We start from the raw sequence: 25020 nt of genomic DNA, 5'->3' as shown, positions 1-25020 counted from the left end.
AAAATGTATTTAAAAAAAAACTATGCCACGTGGCGTTCAGGGCTCAGTTCTGCATGTAGGAACCCAACTGAGCCGTGCTGACAAAATTGCTTCCTGAAAAAAAAAAAGGGCCTCAGTGTCACTGGCGACTCTCCGTGCGAGAATCTTGCCACAGTGTTAACAGGAGGGTTTTAGGCTGAGGAGTGGCATTATTTGATTCCTGCCTTTATGGAAGCTTTCTGTCCTGGGTTGATGGTTGACGGTAAAGGCCAAGGGCTGAACCACAGAGACCAGTTAGGAAGTTGTTGCTATAATCAAAGCTATTAGTACCAGAAGTTTGGGGAAAGGTATTAGTGAGAGATGTGGTGAGAAGAGATCAGATTTGGGATATACTTTGAAGGTAGTGCTGCAAGTCTTAGGAAAAAAGGAGTAGGGAATGATTCTAAGGTTAATTTACTTGCACAATTGAGAGAGTTGACATTTACTGACATGAGGTTGTGCTGGAAGCAGGTTTGGAGTTTGGAATCAAAATTTCAGTTTGGAACACATATATTACACTGGACACACTCATTTAACATTCAGGTAGTCATACTGAGTACACTTTGGGAGGCAGAAGTTTTAAACTCAAAGCAAAAGTCCAGAATGAAATATAAACTTGGAAGTCATCAGCTTGCAGATGATTTTTAAAACAATGACAACAGATGAGCTCATCTATGGAGTAAGTATAGGTAGAGAAGGGATCCAAGAACTGAGTTCTGGATGACTCCAGTATTTGGAGGTTGGCAAGATGAGGGGAAAGCAGGAAAGGAGACTGAGGGAGAGCAGCCAGGGAGGTAAGAGAAGAACCAACTGGGAAAACAGGCATACCTCCTTGTATTACACTTTTCTTTACTGTGCTTTGCAGATACAGCCTTTTTTTTTTTTTTTTTTTTTTTTTTTTTTTTTTTTACAAATTAAAGGTCTGTGTCAACCCTGTCTTGAGCACCATTTTATAGCTGATGGCAGCAAGTCTCTTAACAGCATTTTCCCAATAGTATTTGTTCTGTCACATGATGATCATTCTTGAAATATTCCAAACTTTTCCATTATTGTTGTATTTGTTACAGAGATCTGCGATCGGTGATCTATGATGTTACTATTCTCATTGTTTTGGGGTGCCACAAACCACGCCCATACAAGACAGTGAGCTTAATTGATAAATCCTGTATGAGTTCTGACTACTCCATCAACCGGCCGTCCCCCCATGATTATCCCTCTCCTCCCTCCCCGTTCCCTGAGACACAACAATATCGAAACTAGGCCAGCTAATAATCCTGCAATGGCCTCTAAGTGTTCAAATGAAAAGGGGTCAATCAATAAGGCAAACTTCATTGTCATCTTATTTTAATAAATCACCGCAGCCACCTCAGCCTTCATCAACCACCACCCTGATCAGTCGGCAGTCATCAACATTGAGGCAAGACCCTCCACCAGCAAAAAAAATGACCACTCACTGAAAGGTCAGATGATGGCCAGCATTTTTTTAGCAATAAAGTATTTTTTAAATTAAGATATGTACATTTTTTTAGACATAATGCTCACATTTAACAGACATGATATAATGTATATATAGTGTATATGTAATATGTACTAGGAAACCAAAATATTCATTTGACTAGTTTTTTTTGGGGGGGATATTTGCTTTATTGTAGTGGTCTGAAAATGCACCTGCAATATCTCTGATGTGTAACCGTAGTGTTCCAAAAGCCAAATGGCAGTTTTCAAGAAGAAAATAAGAACTATCTGTGTCCATTGCTGATTGTAAGCCAATTGAGATTTGCCATATAATTTAGCAATATGAAGGCTTTTGGTGAACTTGGCAAGGGCAGTGTGATAAAGTGTTGGGGGTGGGAAAGCCTCACTGGAGTGGATTCAAAGAGATTGTGATGATAGTCAACACCTAAGAGTTTGCTGTAAAGGGAGCAGAGAAATGAAGTGATTGCTGGAGGCCAATGCAGGGTAAAGAGATTTTTGTATATATATTTTTCTAACATAGAAGGAATAACATTCATGGGATGAGGGAATGACTGTGCAAGAAAGAAGGAAATATTGGTGGAGTGAAATTCTTGAAGAGGTAAGAGGGTGAGGAGAACTTATTTTTGCAATCCTTAGTTAAATACCAAGCCCCATGACCTTGAATAAACTCCAGACTACTGAAGAGTACTGAATATAATTAGTTAAAAAAATCATTATAAAGGTGAACATTTACATCATACACCCTGTAACAACGATGGAAGTGCCTAATTCTCCTCACGGCTTTCAATGTCCATAAGGAGAAAGCACTTACTTTTTCAAGTGAACGTTGTTCTGAAAAGTAACTAACCCCAAGATTGACAAACTTCCCCAGCATGAATATACCATCCTTCTTTCTTTATCTTTAATCAAGGGGGCTCCACATATTATCACTAAACTTTTATTTCTCTAATTTAGCTGTAGCATTTTGTAAGAAGTATATGATTTAGGATGAGGCGAAGATAAGTCTTTCAATAATTTCATAAAAACAAATAAGCCATGGAAAGAAAAATTTTGAAAGCCTCAAGTATTCAGCCTTTAGGATTCTGACTCAGATAGAGGACACTCGCTGAGCTCAGAGCCATCTGGAACCAGACCTAAACTGTCTGGCTTAACCTGAATATCACTGTTTCTCCACTTTTGCACTGTAGTCTTCTGAAAAGTTTCTGTACCTAGATGAATTCAAGATAAATGGTACTATTTTCATCAGAAGAATTTTAAGTGGTAAACTTGTTTTGACGTCTGCTTCAGTGTAATCAACCATTACCCTGAATCAACTGTAGTCATGAAATTCATTTGTAAATCACGTGTTTTAGAACACATTTTCTGTTCTGTAGTTCTCAACCGGCCTAAACAAAACTCTTTCCCTAGGACTGATTAACTTCATGAAATATTGCACATAACAAACTATTCTATATGTCTTAATCGCTGTGTAACAATAACTCTCTGGAATGTGTGCTCAGAGCTCCAATTTGGAAGTGTCAGGAGTGGTGGGTGTCCCTATTGGTGACTGTACACCCTGTACCTTTTGTTCAGACAAATAATAACACAGGGTGAAATGTATTACATTCCCATATCTATGGACTCATGTATCAGGAAAATAAATTAATATGCCAGTGTGAAGAGAGATTAGGAAAGAAGAGCAATTTTATAAGTTACTATTTCTTATTTTTTTTTTTTTTTACCAAACAGAAACAGCCCGGAACTGGCCCACTGCTGACATTTGTCAGCACAAATGGAAGCCCTGGACCACAGCCCCAGTTAGCTCCATTTGCCACCCAAAGGGCCTCATATAAATGTATTTGGACCAACTAAGCCACAAGCTTACGCTCTGTCCACACCTCTCCCTCCTGGCTAAAAGCTCCCACTTGACCATGCTGGGCACATGCCTGCTGCAGAGGTCAGCCTGGGGAGGACTGACCTGAGAAGAACTTTTATAGATCTGAGAGCAAGCTAGGGCTATATGTGCAGGGAATTCCAGGGTTCGAGACTCCTAAAACGTGGTCCAGAGGGAGGAGCAGACTCCCTGGCTTCCAGAGAGGTGCAGCCAGAGAAGGGCCAGAGTGTGGCTCTCTAAAGTTTATGAGCAGGTAACGGCCAAGAATATATTTCTTCCAACTAAAGTATGATTGACCAAAAGGACAACAATTCCAGAGGACTAAACATGTGAGAAGAGGAGAGGAAAAGCACTGTAGCTCCATGAAATCCCACTCAGGTAGGGAGGGAGGAGGGCGGGACTGAGCAGTAAGGGTTAGTTTTTACTTTGTGGTATCATCTAGCTGTTAAGTTTTTACCTCTTTTACAAGAGGTTGGTCCTCTTGCTCCTATTTCTACGCTAGGCACCTAATATTTTTAACCAGGACTTTGCTCTCCCTTTACTCAAGCAAAAATCTGCTGTCTTACAGTCTACGTGTAAATTTTTATCCCTAAGGAGAGCCCACAGAACTGCTTAGTATTATTTCAATGCTGGGGAGAAAATCTAGGAGGAGAACGGATTCATTCCCCCTCCTGAAGATTTCACTGCTCTTCTTTTACTTAGAATCAACAGGAAAAACAGTCATAATTAAAATCTAGGGTTATTTATTCCAATGAACGAAATAGTGAGAAATCCAGATTTCAGCTATAATAGGAAATTTTGTTTTAATATTTATCTCCAACACTATTGCAGTGGTTTTTAAAAACATGAATGTAAATTTTTAATACTCCTCTCCGTAAGAGTGGTACTCTTTACCTCCCCTTGAGAAGGGGAGTGACTGCTTTAACCGAAAGAAGACATTGAAAATGCCACCATTTAACTTTTGATGCTGAACCATACAACGCTACGTAATTACTAACGTGTTTACCAGAACACTTGCTCTTGGAGCCTTGCACTGTCATGTAAGAAGTCAAGCTACAGTGAAGCCACCATTCTGGAGGAAGCCCAAGCCACGAGAAACAAACATGTGGCTCTCTGGTCTCCCTTACCAGCTGAGAGTAGTCTTCGAGTCAACACAACCTAGACTCCCTACGTGGGATTAAAAATGCCCCAAGGAAATTTCAGCACCCAGCCACTTGAGATTTGAGTCTTCCCAGTTGAATGTCCTAACATTACAGAGCAGAAACAAGCCACACTGTCTTCGTCTTGTCTAGATCCCTGATCCACAGCAACTTTGAGGATAATGTTTTGCTTTCCACCACTAACGTTTTTTTTTTTTTAATTTTTTTTAACGTTTATTTATTTTTGAGACAGAGAGAGACAGAGCATGAACGGAGGAGGGGCAGAGAGAGAGGGAGACACAGAATCGGAAGCAGGCTCCAGGCTCTGAGCCATCAACCCAGAGCCCGACGTGGGGCTCGAACTCATGGCCCGCGAGATCGTGACTTGAGCTGAAGTCGGACGCTTAACCGACTGAGCCACCCAGGCGCCCCCCACCACTAACGTTTTTGAATAGTTTGTTACATAAAAGTAGACAATCTCAATGCTGACAATGGCCTTTGTGTGTCCGTGTGTTCTGCATATGCATGAATATAGGTCACCTAACGCAATAAGTAATTCAGCTATTTATAACTTGATCGCATAGTCAAATGTACGTGGAGTGGGATGGAAGGGACAAGAACACGTTAACACTAATATTGTGGGAGAAAGGAAATTTGAAAAGAAAGAAGAAAAAAAAGAAACTTTTCCATTTTAGAATCATTACAAGCAGCCCTTATTCGTCTATCAGGACTTCGTAAATCATCTTGTCTTAGAATATCAAGACAAAAAGAGAAAATATGCATGAATCCAGTTTGAAAATCCTGTCTCTATAGTGACATTGTACTGTATATTCACTTCGGAAATTTGTCATATTGGCCTTCAGAACCCAGGGGTTCTTTTGTCTCTAATAAATGAGTCATGAAACATAAAATTCAACACTTGCTTATATTTGGGGTTTCACTGACTCTTCAGAGGACTCATGCAAGAGCATTAAAACTTGGCTGCTATACCAATGCATTTTGGCAATCACATCATAGTATCTCATTATTACTCACATCAGAATGTTCTCACTATCTGGGAAATTTCACTGGAGAAATGGTTTCAACCAAACAGACCTGTGGTGGTTGAATGGGGCCAACTTAACACAGCTCCAAAACAAGCTTTGCCTAAGGCAGTTTATAAATGTCTCCCAGTCCCAGGCATGCCTGTGTTTGTCCTCTTTTTCTTTTCTTTTTCTGATTTCTTCCTCTTCTTTTTTGTTTTTGTTTTTTTAAATTTTTTTTTAATGTTTATTTATTTTTGAGACAGAGAGAGACAGAGCATGAACAGGGGAGGAGCAGAGAGAGAGGGAGACACAGAATCTGAAATGGGCACCAGGCTCTGAGCTGTCAGCACAGAGCCCGACGTGGGGCTTGAACTCACAGACCGTGAGATCATGACCTGAGCCGAAGTCGGATGCTTAACCGACTGAGCCACCCAGGCGCCCCTCTTTTTTGTTTTTGAACGTGTTCTTAAGCATGTGTTTACTCAAGATTAGTCATATTTAATTTTGTTTTCCATGGTACACATGAGACAGATTGCTTTGATAAGACGATTATGAGGCAGTACTCTCTGTGTGTTTCTTTAAGAGTCATTTTTGTTTCCTAACTTTTTTTTCTGAATGAATCATCTGAACACAATTGTCTGTTAAGGATTTTGGAATCCACCCTTATATATTAAATTCAAAAGTTGAAAACACATTATAATCCAGTAAGAATTTACTGATGCAAGACACTATACCAAAGCTTCGATAATATATTGTTTTCAAGTGTGGTTCTTCCTTCACAGTGTAGATTAGTAGCGTGGAGATTAATACTTCTAATCTTTTTTCTCCACAAGAATCTTCTGGCTCTGTGTGTGTAAGTGTGTGTGTGTGTGTGTGTGTGTGTGTGTGTTTCCCATTCTGCCATGTTTGTTTTAGGCATATTATCTTATGTTTGCTTTTAGAAAAGTTACATTGCTTTCAAAAGTAAATGTGTCTTTGCCAGGCCAGTGTCTAAAGATGGCAATACATTCACTCTCTGAAATGAAATTCCTTCTGAGAAGAATATCTAACATTTATTGAGTCCTACTATGTGTGAATCACAGTTCTAAGAGCTTGACATATGTTACAAACTTTACCCTCATTACACCATGAGTAGGAACTATATTTATGCTCATTTTTACAGAGGAGAAAACTGAAGCAGAGGGATTAAGTCACCTGACAAACATCACATTGCCAATAAGCGGCATGGCCAGGATTTGAATACAGGCACTCCAACTCCAAAGCTTACAATCTTAACAACTCTAAGACACTCTGTCATTGAATACTTTCAGTAACAGTACTACTAATATCAGCAATGACCATTTCTGACATGCCTTTTAGGTACTGCGCACACATTATGAAAACATTCTTCTTCCTTTTTTCACTTCATGTACTTTGCAAGAACTTCAGTTGCTCTTAAATTCTTCCAGGATTTTTCTGGAAGTTGTTAGGGGATGTGTCTGGTCTAGTTCCAGGCTCCTGTGGTGGTTTCTGATTTCCTCTCTTTCATCCCAGTTCATGGAGGCATATATCCTTTGATGCCAGTGTCCATATTGCAACCATTTACAGTACCCATCTAAAGACCATGATTTCTGAAATTCTCAATACTTCCCAGTCTCCATATTCAGTGTGCTGATGGGTGAAACCAAGAAGGAGTTTTCTTAGTTGTGTCTGCCCTTGTGTTGTGAAGCTCTGAATGACAGGGATAGAGGGAAATCTGAATGACGGTAGTTCCTGTGCAGCACAAAGAATTACTCTACCCCTCATACTCTGGCCCACTGTCTATGAACCAAAGTTTGGGCTTCGACTCCCTTCTCCTCCTGAGTAAGCTGTATGGATCCACATGTGAAAAAGCGTATTTAGATCTTTAATGCCATCATAGACATAACTAGACAATCTGTAGGTAAGTCCAAACTATCTATAAAACCATCTATTAGAGGTCCCTTATAGTAGAATGATTTTGGAGGGGGGTGCTATTCGTCAGTATCATCTTTTCTTAAAACCTCTACCAATAAAACTCAGGAGATAAAGCTTCCAACCCGTAAGTTATAAGTCAACCTATTTATAACCCTCATCAACTAAAGTTTAAAAACATATTTATCCCAAGATATAGCAAAAGAAGACAATTGTCTTATATTCTAGAAACAACAAAATATCTCAATAATACCCATAATCACTTCTTCAATTTATATTTGTAAACAGATTTACAGTTTATATAAATATATTCAACAACCCTTTAGTGAATGTTTAGCTTGTGACTTTACTATGCTAGGAATTGGGAAAAAAACAGAGGTAGGATACACTGTCATTTATGGACAATTAAAACAAATTATTTATGTATCAATGCATAATCCATAGTGGTAAGAAATACAAAAGGTTAAAAAATGTGCTTTGGTTTTCAACAGAAGAGGACAACATAATGAATACAATAAACACATAAATACATGAACTTTCATGACTTAAGACTGTGACTTTCCTCTATATTTCCTTCTGTCTATCCAGAAATGTGAATATATATATAATATGTGACATAAAAAAGAAGGGGTTGTTAAATCAGTGGGAAAAGGTAATCTGATCTATGAAATGGTATTGAGAGAACTAGTTAGCTAGTTCATTACTCCTTCAAATTATATGCCTTAGAAATGTGGCTGTAAGTTCTACGTAGGAAAAAGGCAGTAGAAGATGTGGGGATGGTTGTTTAATAGTTGTACCTGGAATAACTGGGAAAATAATATATTTATGGAAACCAGATATTAAGCTCTCTAAATAGATCCCAATATAGAGAATCCCTGCTCTCCATTGAAGTTCTGAGAAAGGACATATAAGGAAAAGATAGAAGCTAAAATAACTTTATTATTGATTGAAATTGATTTAATTTTATGTTTGTCAGTCAAATAGGCTTGTTAATACTGGTCTCAAAACTAGGCAGACATAGTTGTGAGTAATTCTGAACTGGGTCTATAGGTCTATATGGTCTACAGGTCCAATAGGGGGGTGGCCTATACCTGGAGAAGCAGAGCAGAATACCTTAGTGGCCAGAATAACAGTCAGAAGGTGAAGAGTGCAGCAGAACAGTGCTTGCTTAGTTATTTTCCCCAAATTTACTAGTTTCATGACTTAACCTCAGCTTTAGAATCAGTAGAAGAGAGAGGCCTTGAGTTAAATATCAGAACTCTTTTCACAGAAAGAAAACACAAAGAGGAGGAGATGCTTCCTACTAATACTCTTTCAATATTTGTTCTCTTTATTCCTTTGGCTTAATCAATCAACTATGATCAACTAGGGATAATGTCATTTCTCTTGAATGATATTAGCAGTTTAAATTTTTTTAAGGTTCATTTATTTATGAGAGAGAGACAGAGTGTGAACGACGTAGGGGCAGAGACAGAGGGAGACACAGAATCTGAAACAGGCTCTAGGCTCTGAGCTGTCAGCACAGAGTCCAACAAGGAGCTTGCACTCATAAACCACGAGATCATGACCTGAGCTGAAGCTGGATGCTTAACCAACTGAGCCACCCAGGCACCCCGAGATTAGCAGTTTAATCAGGACTGTCCTGGTGACACCTTTCCAAAGCCACTCCTCCAATACCAGTCTATCCTTTGGGACTGCTGGTCAGTAGTTAGATTTTGCCCGTAGAAACCTGTGAAATTATCCAAACAGCACATTAAGTCAACAGAAAGGCCATTCTATAATTTACTCCATATTCTATTTCTCAACCCAATTATGTCCAGCCCTATTGATCATCATCAGATTATTAGAGATTCTGCAATGAAATTAAATGATACACTTAGGATAAAGCCCCCCCAAAATTCTAAAAACTGCTAACAGCATAAAAATATCCCAAATTGGACTATATTCTCACTTCTTTTGTCAGATTCCTAAGAGAAGTTAAAGGTTAAACATTAAATCCCATTGCAACTCCAACTCCAAAGAAACAGAATTACCAAAATAAAATTTTCTTTCTTTTCTGAAATAGAAGTACATAATCCAGGGGCAACTGGGTGGCTCAAGACGGTTGAGTGTTAAACTTTGGTTCAGGTCATGATCTCACAGTCTGTGAGTTCGAGCCTCGCATTGGGCTCTGTGCTGACAGCTTGGAGCCTGGAGCCTACTTTGGATTCTGTGTCTCTCTTTCTCTCAGCCTCTCCCCCACTCGTGCTTGTTCTCTCTCTCTCTTTCTCTCTCTCTCTCTCTCAAAAATAAATATTTAAAAAAATTCTTTTAATGTTTTTTTTAAAATTTTTTAATGTTTTTATTTATTTTTGAGACAGAGAGAGACAGAGCATGAGCAGGGGAGGGGCAGAGAGAGAGGGAGACACAGAATCTGAAGCAGGCTCAAGGCTCTGAGCTGTCAGCACAGAGCCCAATGTGGGGCTCGAACTCACAGACCGTGAGATCATAACCTCATGAGCTGAAGTCAGACACTTAGCCTACTGAGCCACCCAGGCACCCCTTAATGTTTATTTTTGAGAGAGAGACAGAGCATGAGTGGGGGAGAGGCAGAGAGAGAAGGAGACACAGAATCTGAAGCAGGCTGCAGGCTCTGAGCTGTCAGCACAGAGCTCCACGTGGGGCTCGAACCCACAAACTATTAAAAAGAATAATAAAAAAAAGAAGTTCATAATCCAAAGCCCAATTTCTCTCAACTTGGAATTCTCCTGAGTCACAGACAGATGGATTCTTAATAATTTAGTAGATTCTGGGGTTCTATTAGCAGTTGCAGCCTAAATTTTGTCATTAGAATGAACCTAATTCCTTCAGGGTCTCAGAAAATCTAAAAAAAGTTTCTGATATGCAGCAGATTAAAAAGTTTGAAGACTTAGTAACATATAAAATAATATCATGACCCTGCCACCATCTATACCACATTTAGAAAAAAAACTATTCAGCTCATCTGGTTAAGTGTCTGACTTCAGGTCAGGTCATGATCTCAGAGTTCGTGGGTTCAAGCCCCCCATCAAGCCCTGTGCTGACAGCTTGGAGCCTGGAGCCTGCTTGAGATTGTGTCTCTCTCTCTCTCTCTCTGCCCCTCCCTCACTCATGCTCTGTCTGTCTCTCTTTAAAAAAAAAAATAAATAAATAAACATTACATAATATTTAAAGTAAAAAAAAAGATAACATTAAAAAAAAGAGGGCACCTGGGTGGCTCAGTCGGTTGGGCGTCCAATTTTGGCTTAGGTCATGACCTCACAGCTTGTGGATTCGAGCCCCACATCAGGCTCTGTGCTGACGGCTCTGTGCTTACAGCTCAGAGCCTGGAGCCTGCTTCATATTCTGTGTCCCTCTCTCCCTCTGCCCCTTACCCGCTCATGCTCTATCTCTCTCTCTTAAGAATAAATAAAACATTAAAAAAAAAAAAAGAAAAAAAAAAACTATTCCCTAAGGCAATTATTCCAGGCAATGTTGAGCTACTGAACCTCAATATTGAGTATTCATCAAGACCACAGCAGGAACTCAATGGTATTCAAGGAAAAGAGAAACTATTCCTCGTTTTAACCTTTCCAGGGTGCCAATTACTTTATGCCTGTTGCCCAGATACCATGTGAGGTTTTCAGGATTCTTCAGAGCAACAAAACCAATATATGTATGTATATATGTCTTTATATTCATACATACACATCCAACCATATATATATATATATATATATATATATATACACATTTATGTGGGAGGAAGTTTGGGTGATTGTAGGTATGTGGGTGTGTAAAGAGATTTTTTTTAAATTTATTATTGTTTTTTAGTAATATCTGCACCCAAAGGGGGCTCAAACCCATGACCTTGCGATCAAGAGTTGCATGCTCTTCCAAATGAGCCAAGCAGGCGCCCCTGAAGAGATTTATTTCAAGAAATATGCTCACATGATTTTGGGGGCTGACTAGTCCAAAATCCATAGAGTGGGTTGGCAGACTGAAACTTAGGCAAGAGTTGATGTTGCAGTCCTGAGTCTGAAATCTGTAGGTGGCCTGTAGGGTAAGGTTTCTATGTATAGTCTTGAGGGCAGAATTTTTATTTTGGGGGGGGGGGTGGGGAATCTAGCTTTTTGTTCTTAATGCTTTCAACTGATTGAATAAGGCCCACCTACATTGTGAAGATAATCTCCTTTACTTCAAGTCAACTGATTAGAAACATTAATCACATTCCAGAATACCTTCACTGTACCATCTAGACTAGTGTTTGATCAAACAACTGGGCAACATAGCCTAGCTATGTTGACACATAAAATTAACTATCACATCATGCCCTGTATACTTAAATTAAGCTGTGAACAAACTCCCAGAAAGATGTTGGTTTTGACACAAGATTTGGTATATTAGAGAGAGTTGAGTACATGAAGGAATCCTAAGCTTCCTCTTATTAAATAAGTCAATAGCCAACATAAAATCATGCCATGGGAGGAGGGCAGCCCTCAGTTTGTGTTCAGTACCAGATGGGTCCAAAGTTAGCTTTTCTACAGCTCCTCTGTGGCCCTAAGCACGGAATAAAATTTGGGTTAGTGATTCTGTTGTCTAGATCCTGCTAGAACCTGAGTTTTAGAATATCTGCTTTCTAGAAGCTGATTTCTATAATAACAAGGAATATAACTTCTTTGCAGTTTAGAAGCAACCAATACTCTTCTGCCAACCATTGACCAAAAAACTTTAAAGGATCTTTTCTCTGTATGGAATGTTTGTCTCAGCTGCTCCAATTGAGGAAAAGCAGGGCCTGCTAAGAGGTCACAGAGCCATACTTTATTAAGGCGCTATTGTTGGTGTTCTTGTGTATTTGTGCCTATAACTGAGTCTTGGAGTCTACTGAGACAAAGCAGAAAGTTCTGCTGTCATCTGCGAACTCTGTCTCGCAGACCTCCATCCATTCTCTGAGGCTATCCATTTGGCTGCCTTTGGCTTGGATCCTCTTCTGGCTCTCACTGAGGCTGCTCTCAAGGAATATACCACCTTTGCCCAAGACCTGCTTGAAGAAAAAACAAAAAAACAAAAAAACACTCCTTTAAGGTGAAATCCTACATAAGCTGCAGTTATCTATAAGGCCACTATACCATATGATTGACACCAAGGTTACAGGGGTCAAAACTGGCCCAGTATAACCCTTATTAAAACACCAACTTCAAAAATCTTTCCCTTTATACCAGAGATTAAGGACAGAAACAAATGCCCTTTTCATTCCAAAAACCTCTCCTCATGAGTGTTTTATCTAATATTTTGTTATTTCATTTTTAATGTTCTCAATCCAAGCACAATTGGGTCCTTTACAGACCATCGAAGGCTACTCTTCTTGGCTCAGCTTCTGTACAATATTAAGAAACAAAATAAATGATTAAAGATGATGCAAGAATATTGCCATTATTATTGACAGAGGACAAGCTGGAAAATATGACATTAGGTCTTAGCCAAAGAGAATTACTAAACCACAGATTTAGGCAGAATTTATCTTTAAAGAAAGAGTACATGCCCACTCCCAGAAGAGAGTAGCAATGAGCAAAACATGCCAGCCCTTCTCTCCAAATTACTAGTTAGATAAGACACTTCACCTCTTCGGGAGCAGAATGAATAAGGGAGTAAATAGCAATTCAAAATTAAAACAACGAATCTCCTTTTGCTTTGAGCAAATCTCAGAAGTACCCTCATTATCATGGAGCAATCAATGATCATCTGTTCACATCCCCCCCTCCCACACCTGCCCCAGTCGTTCATTTTTTATCATTTTGGGATTTTGGCCAGACCGGCCTGAGAAGGGGCTTCCTGGTGCTTAGCTACAAAGCCTGAGAATCATTATTGTTAGTGGGAATCATGCAGTTGGGAGGAGTTCGGCAATTAAGATATATCTTGGTTCCTAGCACTGCTAAATCCTTGGAAGGGTGCTATTTGAACCTAATTCTAACTGCATAGTTAAAGAAAAATGGATTTTGTGAAGAAAATATCTGCAGAAAAGGATATGGTTAATGAGCTCTATTGGAATAAAATAAAGGGTCAAATAGGTCTTCAGGGACCACCTGCCAAAAAGAACTCACAAAGACCTGAGGCATAAACTGTAAGCACTGTATGACATTCCTCAAATTGTTTGTTTTTGTTGTTATTCTTGTGTGCCCATTGTATTATCAATAAAAAAGGGCACAGACAAATTGGGTTTCAGGTATCGATTTGAGAAATTGCAGGTAAGTAGTAACAAAAACAATAAAGTGAGAATGTTTGGTACACTCTGCAGGCAGTTACTAGAGACAGATGACAAGGTATATAACAGATGGTGGCAATTTAAAAAATCTGTTATTAGATTTCTTTGATGAAGAATTACTTTGAAGATGATATTTCTCTATCTTCAGACTAATTCTAAGCCTAAGACTAATTATGAACTATTATTATAAAAGAAAGAAGTAGTGAGAAAGGAGGGTCATGAATTTACTGTGGGTGAGGTAGGTAGAGATTTGTTTAGTAAATAGTTGTTTTCCTCTTCTATATGCAGTCTCCAAATTTTCTTTGGAATAGAAGTCATGTTTTCATTGTGGAAGTGTTAGTTAAGAAAATAACTTCAGGCCTCAAGTGCTTTCAGGACATTTGTTCTATGACAGATTAGTTAAGGAAATAATTATTTCCACATATCTTTGGCAAATAAGAACAAATTCATAAATTGTCATGTGCATGATCATGTGAATCCGAGTTTCCATATCTTAGTTATTTTCTTTCATAGTAGTTCAGAGCTGAAATTTATTCATTTGAACATCTTAATTCTTAGCAGTGGTTGGCCTACCTTCTGTCTGAATGAAATTATTTTACAAATAAGAAAATAGATAAGCCTATGAATTAGAACAAGGCATACTCTTATTATACTAATCATTAGACTTTATTATTACCTGCCAAAACATAATGTGACTATGTATATTTAAAGCTGAAAATATTTTCTTGAATATCTTAGTTTTCTCAGAATTATTTGAATGGGTAGAGGTGGGGGTGTGGTATTATGGAGAGCCAGAAAAAATATTCTCAAACATTCTATTCTGGATATGTCTATGGAGGGAAAACATTTCTTGAGTTCTACCATAAAAGTATTCATTACAGAATGATTAGACTTGTTAAATTAAGCAATAAACCTTTTAGAGGAAGAGTAGAACATCTTAATGACCTGATATTAAGCAAATATTCTTACATAGGACATAACTATAAGGGAAAAAATGACAAATTAGATTATATCAAGATAATAATACCAAAAGATACCACTAAGAGACCAAAAGTTAAGTCACAGAATCAGGGAAGATATTTGAAGTACATATAATAAAGGAAATATAACCAGTATGTGTATATGTATATATATATATATATATATATATATATGTACATATACACACACCTATATACATCTATGTGTAAACATACTCAACACACATACACACACTCATAAATATAATAGACACACAGTATCTTTCAAATCAATTTTATTTATTTATTTAGTTTCAAGTTTTTATTTAAATGGTAGTTAGTTAACATAGAGTGTAATATTAATTTCAGGGGTAGAATTTAGTGATTCATCACTTATATGCAACACTCAAGTGCTCATCACAAGTGCCCTCCTTAATACCTATGGCCAATGAGCACATCCCCTGCCCAACTTCCCTCCAGCAACCCTCAGTTTATTCTCTATATTAAAGGTCTGTTTCTTGGTTTGTCCCTCTCTCTCTCTTCTCTTTTTCCTTCCCCTAGTTTCATCTGTTTTTTTTTTTCTTAAATTCCACCTATGAGTGAAATCATATGATATTTGTCTTTCTCTGATTGACTTATTTTGATTAGCATAATACACTCTGTCTTTAGACAGTCAAGACATTGAAAATAAGTAAAAGATTTGAGCATGCATTTCATAAAAAAAAGTATATTAAAATGACCAGTTAACATAAAAAGTTACTCAACTTCACTAGTCAATAAGGAAGTGTAAATTATAACCACGGTGTGATACAAACTCACCAAAATGACTAAAATGAAAATTACATAAAATAAGTCATGGGGAGAATGTGGGACTGAACACCAGTAATGTAATTGAAAATTAGTATAACTACTTTAGAAAAATCTATGTGGTATTTTTTAAACCTGTGAATATCATATTTAACTCTTAGGTTAAATTCAAGGAAAAAACACCAAAAATATGTCTGCCAAAAATATGAACAAGAATGTTCATAGCAGTAGTATTTGTAAAACCAAACAGGAAACTCTTTCAATGCCATCAAGGGCAAATAAATATTGGTATATTTCCACAATGAAATGTTATATAGTAATGAAAATGAAAAAAAAAACTACTAGTACAAGCAACATGGATAAATCCTCCAATTATAATATTGAATGAAAATAATCAGAAAGCCAAAGAATCTATATGTATCATTCCAGTAGTATAAATTTCAAAAAAAGCAAACCTAACCCGTGGTGTTGGAACTCAGGATTGCAGTGTCATTGTGGGGAATACTGACCGGAAAGGGGTCCAATGGAGGGGAAGGTCGGTATGCTGTTCTTCTGTTTCTTGAGTTGTGGATCTAGTTACCCAGATGTGTTTACTTGGGCATATTTATCTGGATACTTAAGATTTGTACATTCTTCTGAATGCATGTTATGCTTCACAAAATGTAAAACTGTATTGACAGCTGAAAATTCACATATTGCCATAGAACTTCTGTAACACTAAACACTATGCCTTCCCTAGTAGGCTGCATTGAGCTTTATTTTATATCTATTTACTTTATGTCTATTTGTTATGTATTCCTGCCTTTTTCTGATTTACTTTCCTTGGGTATTGGCTTTGTTGTAGAAATCCAGTGTACTTTAAGTATAAGACCTCAAAATATGTCCATAAGGACAATTCAGGCAAAACAATGTAAGAACGGAGTTTTCACACATACCAATCTGTTTAGAAATTTAGCTTTTAACCAATGGAAGGAATAACATTCATGAAATAAGCAAAAATGTTAATGAAATGGAATTTGCACCAATTATTTAAGCTAGTGAATAGGTCACACATTGAGCAAACTGTCCTGGAAAAGTTACTAATTTCTTTTATTTTGAAACAGTGCACATTTGGCTAAAGGTCCAAGGTAGAGCTGTCTAATTCACTAAAATTCCTTCCTCCTTTCCAATTATTTTAAACCACTGGTTTTAAGTTTTATTTGATGAATTTTTTGCATTTCCAAATAGGAATCCAGTCAGTACAAAAGAGTATCTTGATAGCTGTTATCTCTCTCTCTTTCTCTCTCTCTATCATCTATCATCTGTTTATCATCTATCACTACCTGTCTCTATCATCTAATCTATCCATTTATTATCTATTTTTATATTATCTATCTCTATCTATCTATCATCTATCATCTCTCTTCTATCTTTCATTTATCACTATATCTTTATGCATCATCTATCTATATCTCTCTATATCTATTATCTATATATCTATTTATCTATTATCTATCTATCTATCTATCTATCTATCTATCCATCTCCATATATACCTATAATCTTTCCATCTGGTATTTACTTGGAAAACACGAATAGCTCTTCATCACTTGGAAACAGCAATAGGTAATATGGCCATTGGTTTACCTTTGACGTTTACATAAAATGTATAATCTGAAACCACTATCCAGGCTATCTTAGAATCTCTAAGGAGAACCACAAGAATTTTACTTTCTTTACAAATGCTTGAATTTCAGTATGCTCAAGAATTTTGGTACTCCTGCTCAATAGCCTAGAAGAAAAGAAGAGATATAGAGGGTACAAGTTGCAAGGAAATATTTTGTCCTTTCTCCTCCTTCTCCTCCCCTATTCAAATTTGCACGAGAAGTTTCTCCACAAGATTTATGACAGCTTGTTTTCTTCCTCCCTGAATAGGAGAGAACAGGACAGGGTACGGTCAGTTCTCATCTTATGAATAGACTGCATTACAAAAACTATCGTATTAGTTATGTATTTGGACTCTTAGTGAGCTTTTAAATCAACACTCAAAGCACACAGTAATTTAGTTGAACTTGAGCTATGCTGATGCCATCTTTTTAAAAATGATAAACAAATGCCAATTATGCCATAATTTATCAGAGAAAAACATTCACAAATCTAACCTTGCACGGGTTTGCAGGCAGTGTCCCTGCAGCAGTAGGTCTCTGAAAGTGGACAGAGCTTGGAACATTTACATTGTAAGCTCGGACATCTTTACCTGAATACATTTATGTTAGTGCTTTGAGAGGTCATCTCATATCTAATACCTGAAGGAGATTATTTATATATAATTCTATGTAGTGTCACATAATTGTTAAGAATGACATTTTGGAGTAAACCAGACTTAGATCTATTCCTAATTTAAAGTTTCAGGTTTCTCACTTTATTTTCTTCCAGTTTTATTAAGAAATATTTGACATGCATCCTTGTATAAGTTTAAGGTATACAGCATGTTGGTTTGATTTACATACAGTGTGAAATGATTGCAGTGGGTTTAGCTAAGATCCATACTCTCATAAAAAGAAAAGAAGATAAGAAAGGGGAAAAAAAAGGAGGAAACATCTCCTTTGATGAGAATTCTTAGGGTATACTTATACTTTTTTTTTGACAACTTCCCTATTTATCACACAGCAGTTTTCATGCTGCACATTACATCTCTAGCACTTCATTATCTTATAACTAGAAGGTTGCACCTTTGACCACCTTCCTTTAATTCCCTTTTCCACTACTCTTTGTCTCTGGTAGCCACCAGTCTCATCTCTTCTGAGTCCCCCCCCCCCCACTTAGATTCTTTTTTCTTTTTTAATATGAAATTTATTGTCAAATTGGTTTCATACAATACCCAGTGCTCATCCCAACAGGTGCCCTCCTCAATGCCCATCACCCACTTTCCCCTCCTCCCACCCCCCATCAGCCCTCAGTTTATTCTCAGTTTTTAAGAGTCTCTTATGATTTGGCTCCCTCCCTCTCTTTTTTTTTTCCTTCCCTTCCCTCATGGTCTTCTGTTAAATTTCTCATGATCCACATAAGAGTGAAAACATATGGTATCTGTCTTTCTCTGTATGGCTTATTTCCCTTAGATTCTTCATATAAATGAGATCACACAGTATTTGTCTTCTCTGTCTGACTTATTTCACTTAGCACAATGCCTTCAAGGTCCATCCATATTGCTACAAGTGGTAGGATTTCCTTATATTTTCTTGTTGATAATATCCCATTATCTATATATATCTATATATATCTATCTCTATATCCATATCTCTATCTCTATCTATCATCTATCATCTATCTGTTGCATTTTTTAATTTGTTCATCTGTTGATGGACACTTAGCGTTTTTCCATGTATTGCCTATTGTAAATAATTCTCTCCTATGCTTTCTATGTTTTGGCTATTGTAAATATTGTAAAAAAATGTTTATTTTATATACATGTACTATCACCTCTTTATCCGTTCATCTATCAATGGACACTTAGGTCATTCCCACATTTTGGCTATTGTAAATAATGCTGCTTAGAATATGGGGTACAGATATTTTTTCAGGTGAGTTTTTCTTACCTTTGGATATACTCCCAGAAGTGGAATTCCTGGATCATATAGGAGTTCAATTTTAATTAAAAAAATTTTTAACTACTTTAATTTGTGAGAGAGATAAACAGGGAATGAGCAGGGGAGGACTAGAGAGAGAGGGAGAGAGAGAATATCAAACAAAGGCTCTGAATTGTCTATGCAGAGCCTGATGTGGGGTTTGATTTCATGAACCATGAGATCATGATCTGAGTCGAAATCAAGAGTTGAACACGTAACCAACTTAGCCACCCAGGCACCCCTCTATTTTTAAGTTTTTGAGGATTTTCCATACTGTTTTCTGTAATGTTTTTTTACCAATTTGCAATCTCACCAACAGTGCATAAAGTTTCCCTTTTCTCCACATCAACACCAGAGTTTGTTATCTCATGTCTTTTTGATAATAGCCATTCTAACAGATATGAGGTGATCCCTCATTCTTGTTTTAATTTCCATTTCCTTGATGACTAGTGATGTTAAGTAAATTTTCATGTACCTATTGACATTTTGCATATCTTCTTTGGATAAATGTCTATTCAGGTGCTTTACCCATTTGTTATTTGCATTATTTGGTCTTTGTCTTTGCTATTGAATTATATGAGGTCTATATATGTTTTGGATATTCATCCTTTATTAGAAAAGTGGTTTAGCAAATATTTTTCCCATTCTGTAGGTTGTCTGTTCACTTTATTATTTCTTTTGTTGTGCAGAAGTTTCTAGTGTGATGTATATCCATTTATTTATTTTTTTATTTTGTTGCTTGTGGTTTAGGTGTCATGGTCAAAAAATAATTACCAAGACCCAAGTCAAGGAGTTTTGTTCTTTTCTTCTAGGAGTTTCATGGTTTCAGTTCTTTTTTTTTTTTTTTTTTTTTTTTTTTTTTTTTTTTTTTTGGGGACAGAGAGAAACAGAGCATGAACGGGGGAGGGGCAGAGAGAGAGGGAGACACAGCATCGGAAACAGGCTCCAGGCTCCGAGCCATCAGCCCAGAGCCTGACGCGGGGCTCGAACTCACAGACCGCAAGATCGTGACCCGGCTGAAGTCGGACGCTTAACCGACTGCGCCACCCAGGCGCCCCTCATGGTTTCAGTTCTTAATGGAAGATTTAATTTATTTCAAGTTAATTTTGTGAGTGGTGTAAACGTGGGTCCAGTTTTATTCTTTTACATGTGAATATCTAATTATCTCAGCACCATTTATTGAAGAGACTGCCTTTTGTCCATTGACTATATTTGGCTCCTATGTCAAATATTAGTTGACCATATGTGCTTGGGCTTATTTCTGGGCTGACAATTCTGTTCCATTGGTCTCCTTGTCTGCTTCAATGCCAGTATCATATTGTTTTTGTTTGTTTGCTTTAAGTATTTTGTAAGATTTTCTTTTATTTAAAAGATTATTCACAAAATGCCATACCCATAGATTTACTTTCTGACATACAGCTGAACGTGGAATTCCATTCTCACATTTAAAAGTCAGCTGGGGGGCGCCTGGGTGGCGCAGTCGGTTAAGCGTCCGACTTCAGCCAGGTCACGATCTCGCGGTCCGTGAGTTCGAGCCCCGCGTCGGGCTCTGGGCTGATGGCTCAGAGCCTGGAGCCTGTTTCCGATTCTGTGTCTCCCTCTCTCTCTGCCCCTCCCCCGTTCATGCTCTGTCTCTCTCTGTCCCAAAAATAAATAAACGTTGAAAAAAAAATTAAAAAAAAAAAATAATAAAAAAAAAAATAAAAGTCAGCTGGATTGCACAGTTCAGATGAATTTGTTTTGTTCTTAAGCTTTCCACATTGAAGATGTAAGTAGTCATCTGAAAGCATCAGGTTTGATTACAACCACATAATGCATGTCTTTCTTAAGTATTGGTGTTACACAAATGGTTCTTATTTTGGAAGGAGAGGTGGCAGGTAAAGGAGGGAAAGGAGAGAGAGTTCATAGTTGCTGAGACCTCAGGACAGAGACACAGTGAGAGAAGCCAAGGATGCCAGCTAGTGAGGACAACTCCCTAAGCACACTGCTAAGCAGGCTAGGGCAACTTGTAGCACCCCCTTCCCCTCCCACTGGCTGGTCTCTTCCACTGGCTCTAGTTGCTGGCTGGCCCTGAACTACTCTCAATTGGAAGGACCGGGACTCAGTGCAGGACCCAGGTTGTTCACACACAGGCGTTGGAGCTCAGAAGCAACGGCCCAGGCCCTGGCCCTGGGTATGTGCCAAACACAGTGTGTAGGAACAGGCAACCATGTCCTAAGGAGGAGACCTGGTGACTTATAGCCTCTGAAGGCTCTTGACAGCTCTGCAGAGTAAAATCCTCAATTCATCAAGTGAAACAGTAAAGTGCCAGATTTTAGGCCCATTTTCATTATAAAATTCAGGGAGGGTGGTAAGCACAGCATCTCACTGTTACTTACGCCAAGGAACAAACAGATAAATGCAAGGCAGAGACGGGGACACACACATGACAAAGGTCTGAGGAACGCCCGTGTCCTCACTGTGAGCACAGCCTCTGTCATCCGGTCCACCTTTCCTGAATCCAAAGCCACTTTTATCTTGTTTTGTGTCTTCTGCAATGTCCACACAAAGTGACTGATCACCCAACCATGCACCATCATGTGTCAAGCCTTCATTATGGGAATCCACCTCATCAAATTCTACATAGCAGAATTTGTCTGTGTTTTTGTCTCTGACTAGCAGTACACTCCTTATGCTGAGATCCTTAAAGATAGCATCTGTGTCGCCCTGAACTGTATTAAAAGGTAGATTTCCTACATATGCTGTGTAGCGGGGCTCTGTGGGCATCTCCTTCTGGCTATGGCCACAAGCACTGCCGCAGGACCCTCTGCCGTGCCAGAGCTGCTGTAGGACCTATCATGGTAGCTATCACCAGAGTCTGCCATTTGCCTTCTCCTCTGGGAGAGGAACCAGTATCATACTGTTTTGATGACTATAGCTTTATAAGATAGCTTGAATCAAGAGGAATGGTATCTCCTGCCTTGTTCGTTCTCAAGGTTGCTTTGGCTATTTGGAATCTTTTGCAGTTTCACATAAATCTTATGAGTGCTTTTTCTGACATCTGTAAAAAATACCATTGGAATCTTGATAGAGATTGCATTGAATCTATAGGTGGCTTTTGGTAGTATTGACATTTTAACAATATTAATTCTTCTAATCTATGAATATGGGATGCGTTTCCATTTATTTGTATCTTTGATTTTTTTTCATCAATGACTTATAGTTTTCAGCATAGATATCTTTCATTCTTCCTAGAAATTGATACTATTATTGTAATTACTGGAAAGAAAATTCTTTCAATATCAGATGGACTTCAATTCTTGGCTTTCAACAAATATCAAGGAAGGAGACTTAATAAAGTTGTCATCCAATAGATTATTAACATTTTAATTTTTTTGATGATTTTTGATATTTGATTTTTGTCAGATAAATCAGAACAAATGGGATGTATATATATACACACACACTACAAATGTACATGCATATATGTGTGTGTTTGCATATACATATATATGTATATATCATGAGATTTATTGCAAAAAGTTGATTTGTATGATTGTAAGGCCTAGTTAGGCAAGTCTGAAATCTGTAAGGCAGACCTTCAGACTAGAAACTCTAAGGCAGGAATTGATATTGCACTTTTTAAGTGGAACTTCTGAATTACTTCTTCCTCAGGTATATCTGTTTATCAATGAGAAGCTCCTTTACATAAAATCAATTGATGGTAAAGAAGATATCCAGATGCCCAACAGACACATGAAACAATGCTCAATGTCACTGATCATCAGGGAAATACAAATCAAAGCCACACTGAGATACCACCTCACCCTGGTCAGAGTGGCTAAAATGAACAAATCAAGACTATAGATGCTAGCAAAGATGTGGAGAAAAGGGAACCCTCTTGCACTGTTGGAAGGGATGCAAACTGGTGCAGCCGCTCTGGAAAACAGTGTGGATGTTCCTCAAAAAACTAAAAATAGAACTACCCTATGACCCAGCAATAGCACTGCTAAGAATTTATCCAAGGGATACAGGAGTGCTGATGCATAGGGGGCACATGTACTCCAATGTTTATAGTAGTGCTTTCAACAATGGCTACATTGTGGAAAGAACCTAAATGTCCATCAACGGATGAATGGATAAAGAAGATGTGGTTTATATATACAATGGAATACTACTTGGCATTGAGAAAGAATGAAATCCTGCCATTTGCAGCAACATGGATGGAACTGGAGGGTATTATGCTAGGTGAAATAAGTTGGTCAGAGAAAGACATACCATATGTTTTCACTCATATGTGGAACTTGAGAAACTTAACAGAAGACCATGGGGGAAAGGAAGGGGAAAAAATAGTTACAAATAGAGAGGGAGGTAGGCAAACCATGAGAGTCTTAAATACAGAGAACAAACTGAGGGTTGATGGGGGGGGTGGAGGGAGGGGAAAGGGGGTGATGGGCATTGAGGAAGGACACTTGTTGGGATGAGCAATGGGTGTTGTATGGAAGTCAATCTGACAATCAGTTACAAAAAATAAAAATAAAAAAAATAAAAGGAGTCCTTATCCCACATAATGAAGATATTTCATTTTGGGACTTCACATAATCTGTGTTCTTTTTGTTGTTGTTGTTTGTTTATTTTTGAGAGAGAGAGAGGCAGACAGAGTGCAAGTGGGGAGGGGCAGAGAGAGAGAGAGAGGGAGACACAAAATCTGAAGCAGGCTCCAGGCTGTCAGCACAGAGCCCGACAAGGGGCTTGAACCCCTGAACCGTGAGATCATGACCTGAGCTGAAGTCGGACACTCAACTGACTAAGCCACCCAGGCGCTCTGTCACATAATCTATGTTCTTTTGGGAATATTCTTTTGTAATAAAAATGTTATTTTTATTAAAAATTTCAAAAAATAGTTAGGGGCGCCTGGGTGGCGCAGTCGGTTAAGCGTCCGACTTCAGCCAGGTCACGATCTCGCGGTCCGTGAGTTCGAGCCCCGCATCAGGCTCTGGGCTGATGGCTCAGAGCCTGGAGCCTGTTTCCGATTCTGTGTCTCCCTCTCTCTCTGCCCCTCCCCGTTCATGCTCTGTCTCTCTCTGTCCCAAAAATAAATAAAAATGTTGAAAAAAAAATTTTTAAAAATTTCAAAAAATAGTCAATTGATGGTAGATATTAATCACATGTATAAAATACCTATTCAGCGACACCTATATTCATTTGATGAAGTAGCTGGGTAACATAGGCCTATCTAAGTTGACATATAAAACCGATCATCGCACATACCAACCTCAGTAAATTAATATTATCAATATAGTGTTGTGTTAAGAAGGTATCTGAGGCTACAGTTTAATCCAGCAGAGAAAAGTGCCTTAATCTATTAGTGCAATACATATATATGCTATGTTTGTTTAATTTGTGTTATTTAATGTGTATTGAAATAGATTGTGAATTTGCAAAAGAGAGGTTTACAAATAAACTTTATTGGATGAGTTCAAGTGACTCTAATGTCATCATGCAGAACATGGAGCTTGCACTAGGCATTGTGGAAGCACTAAAAGGTGAAAGCCAGTTCTTGTCATCAAAGAACATAGCTTAATTTGTTGATAGGTAGGTAGCTCCAAAGGCATAATGGGGTTTAGGAGAATACCTCTTTAGTTAGTAACTGTCAGATAAATTATCCAGGGGACAAATACTAGAAGACTCAGATGGAAGGAGAAGTTTCTTTGAGAGAGAGCGTGGCAAGAGAAATGTTTATTGAAATGAAATTAAATAAACTTAAAAAAATACACTTAAAAAAAAGAGAAATAAAATTAGAATTGGGCTTTTAATCTAGGGAGGTGGAAATATGGCGTCCTGGATGTTTGTGGGAGTGAGGTTGGGAGGAGAAAGGCATGATGTGAACAAAAGCACTGGTGCAGAAACACAAAGAACATTCAGGCACTGATGAAAACAGTTGGATT

At 38.0% G+C, this 25020-nt stretch overlaps 1 protein-coding gene across 1 annotated transcript; it reads right to left on the bottom strand.

Moving 5' to 3' along the window:
• Positions 1–12321: 12321 nt before the first annotated feature.
• On the bottom strand, positions 12322–21957 carry LOC115513057 (eukaryotic translation initiation factor 4H-like). Its single transcript, XM_032593078.1, is given in 4 exon segments — positions 12322–12501; positions 17630–17724; positions 21472–21906; positions 21909–21957. Coding segments are annotated over 4 exon segments (759 nt in total).
• Positions 21958–25020: the final 3063 nt, after the last annotated feature.

Source organism: Lynx canadensis, chromosome B1, assembly GCF_007474595.2.
Source record: "Lynx canadensis isolate LIC74 chromosome B1, mLynCan4.pri.v2, whole genome shotgun sequence".
Taxonomy (NCBI): Eukaryota; Metazoa; Chordata; class Mammalia; order Carnivora; family Felidae; genus Lynx; species Lynx canadensis.
This window is presented reverse-complemented; position numbering and strand designations above follow the sequence as displayed.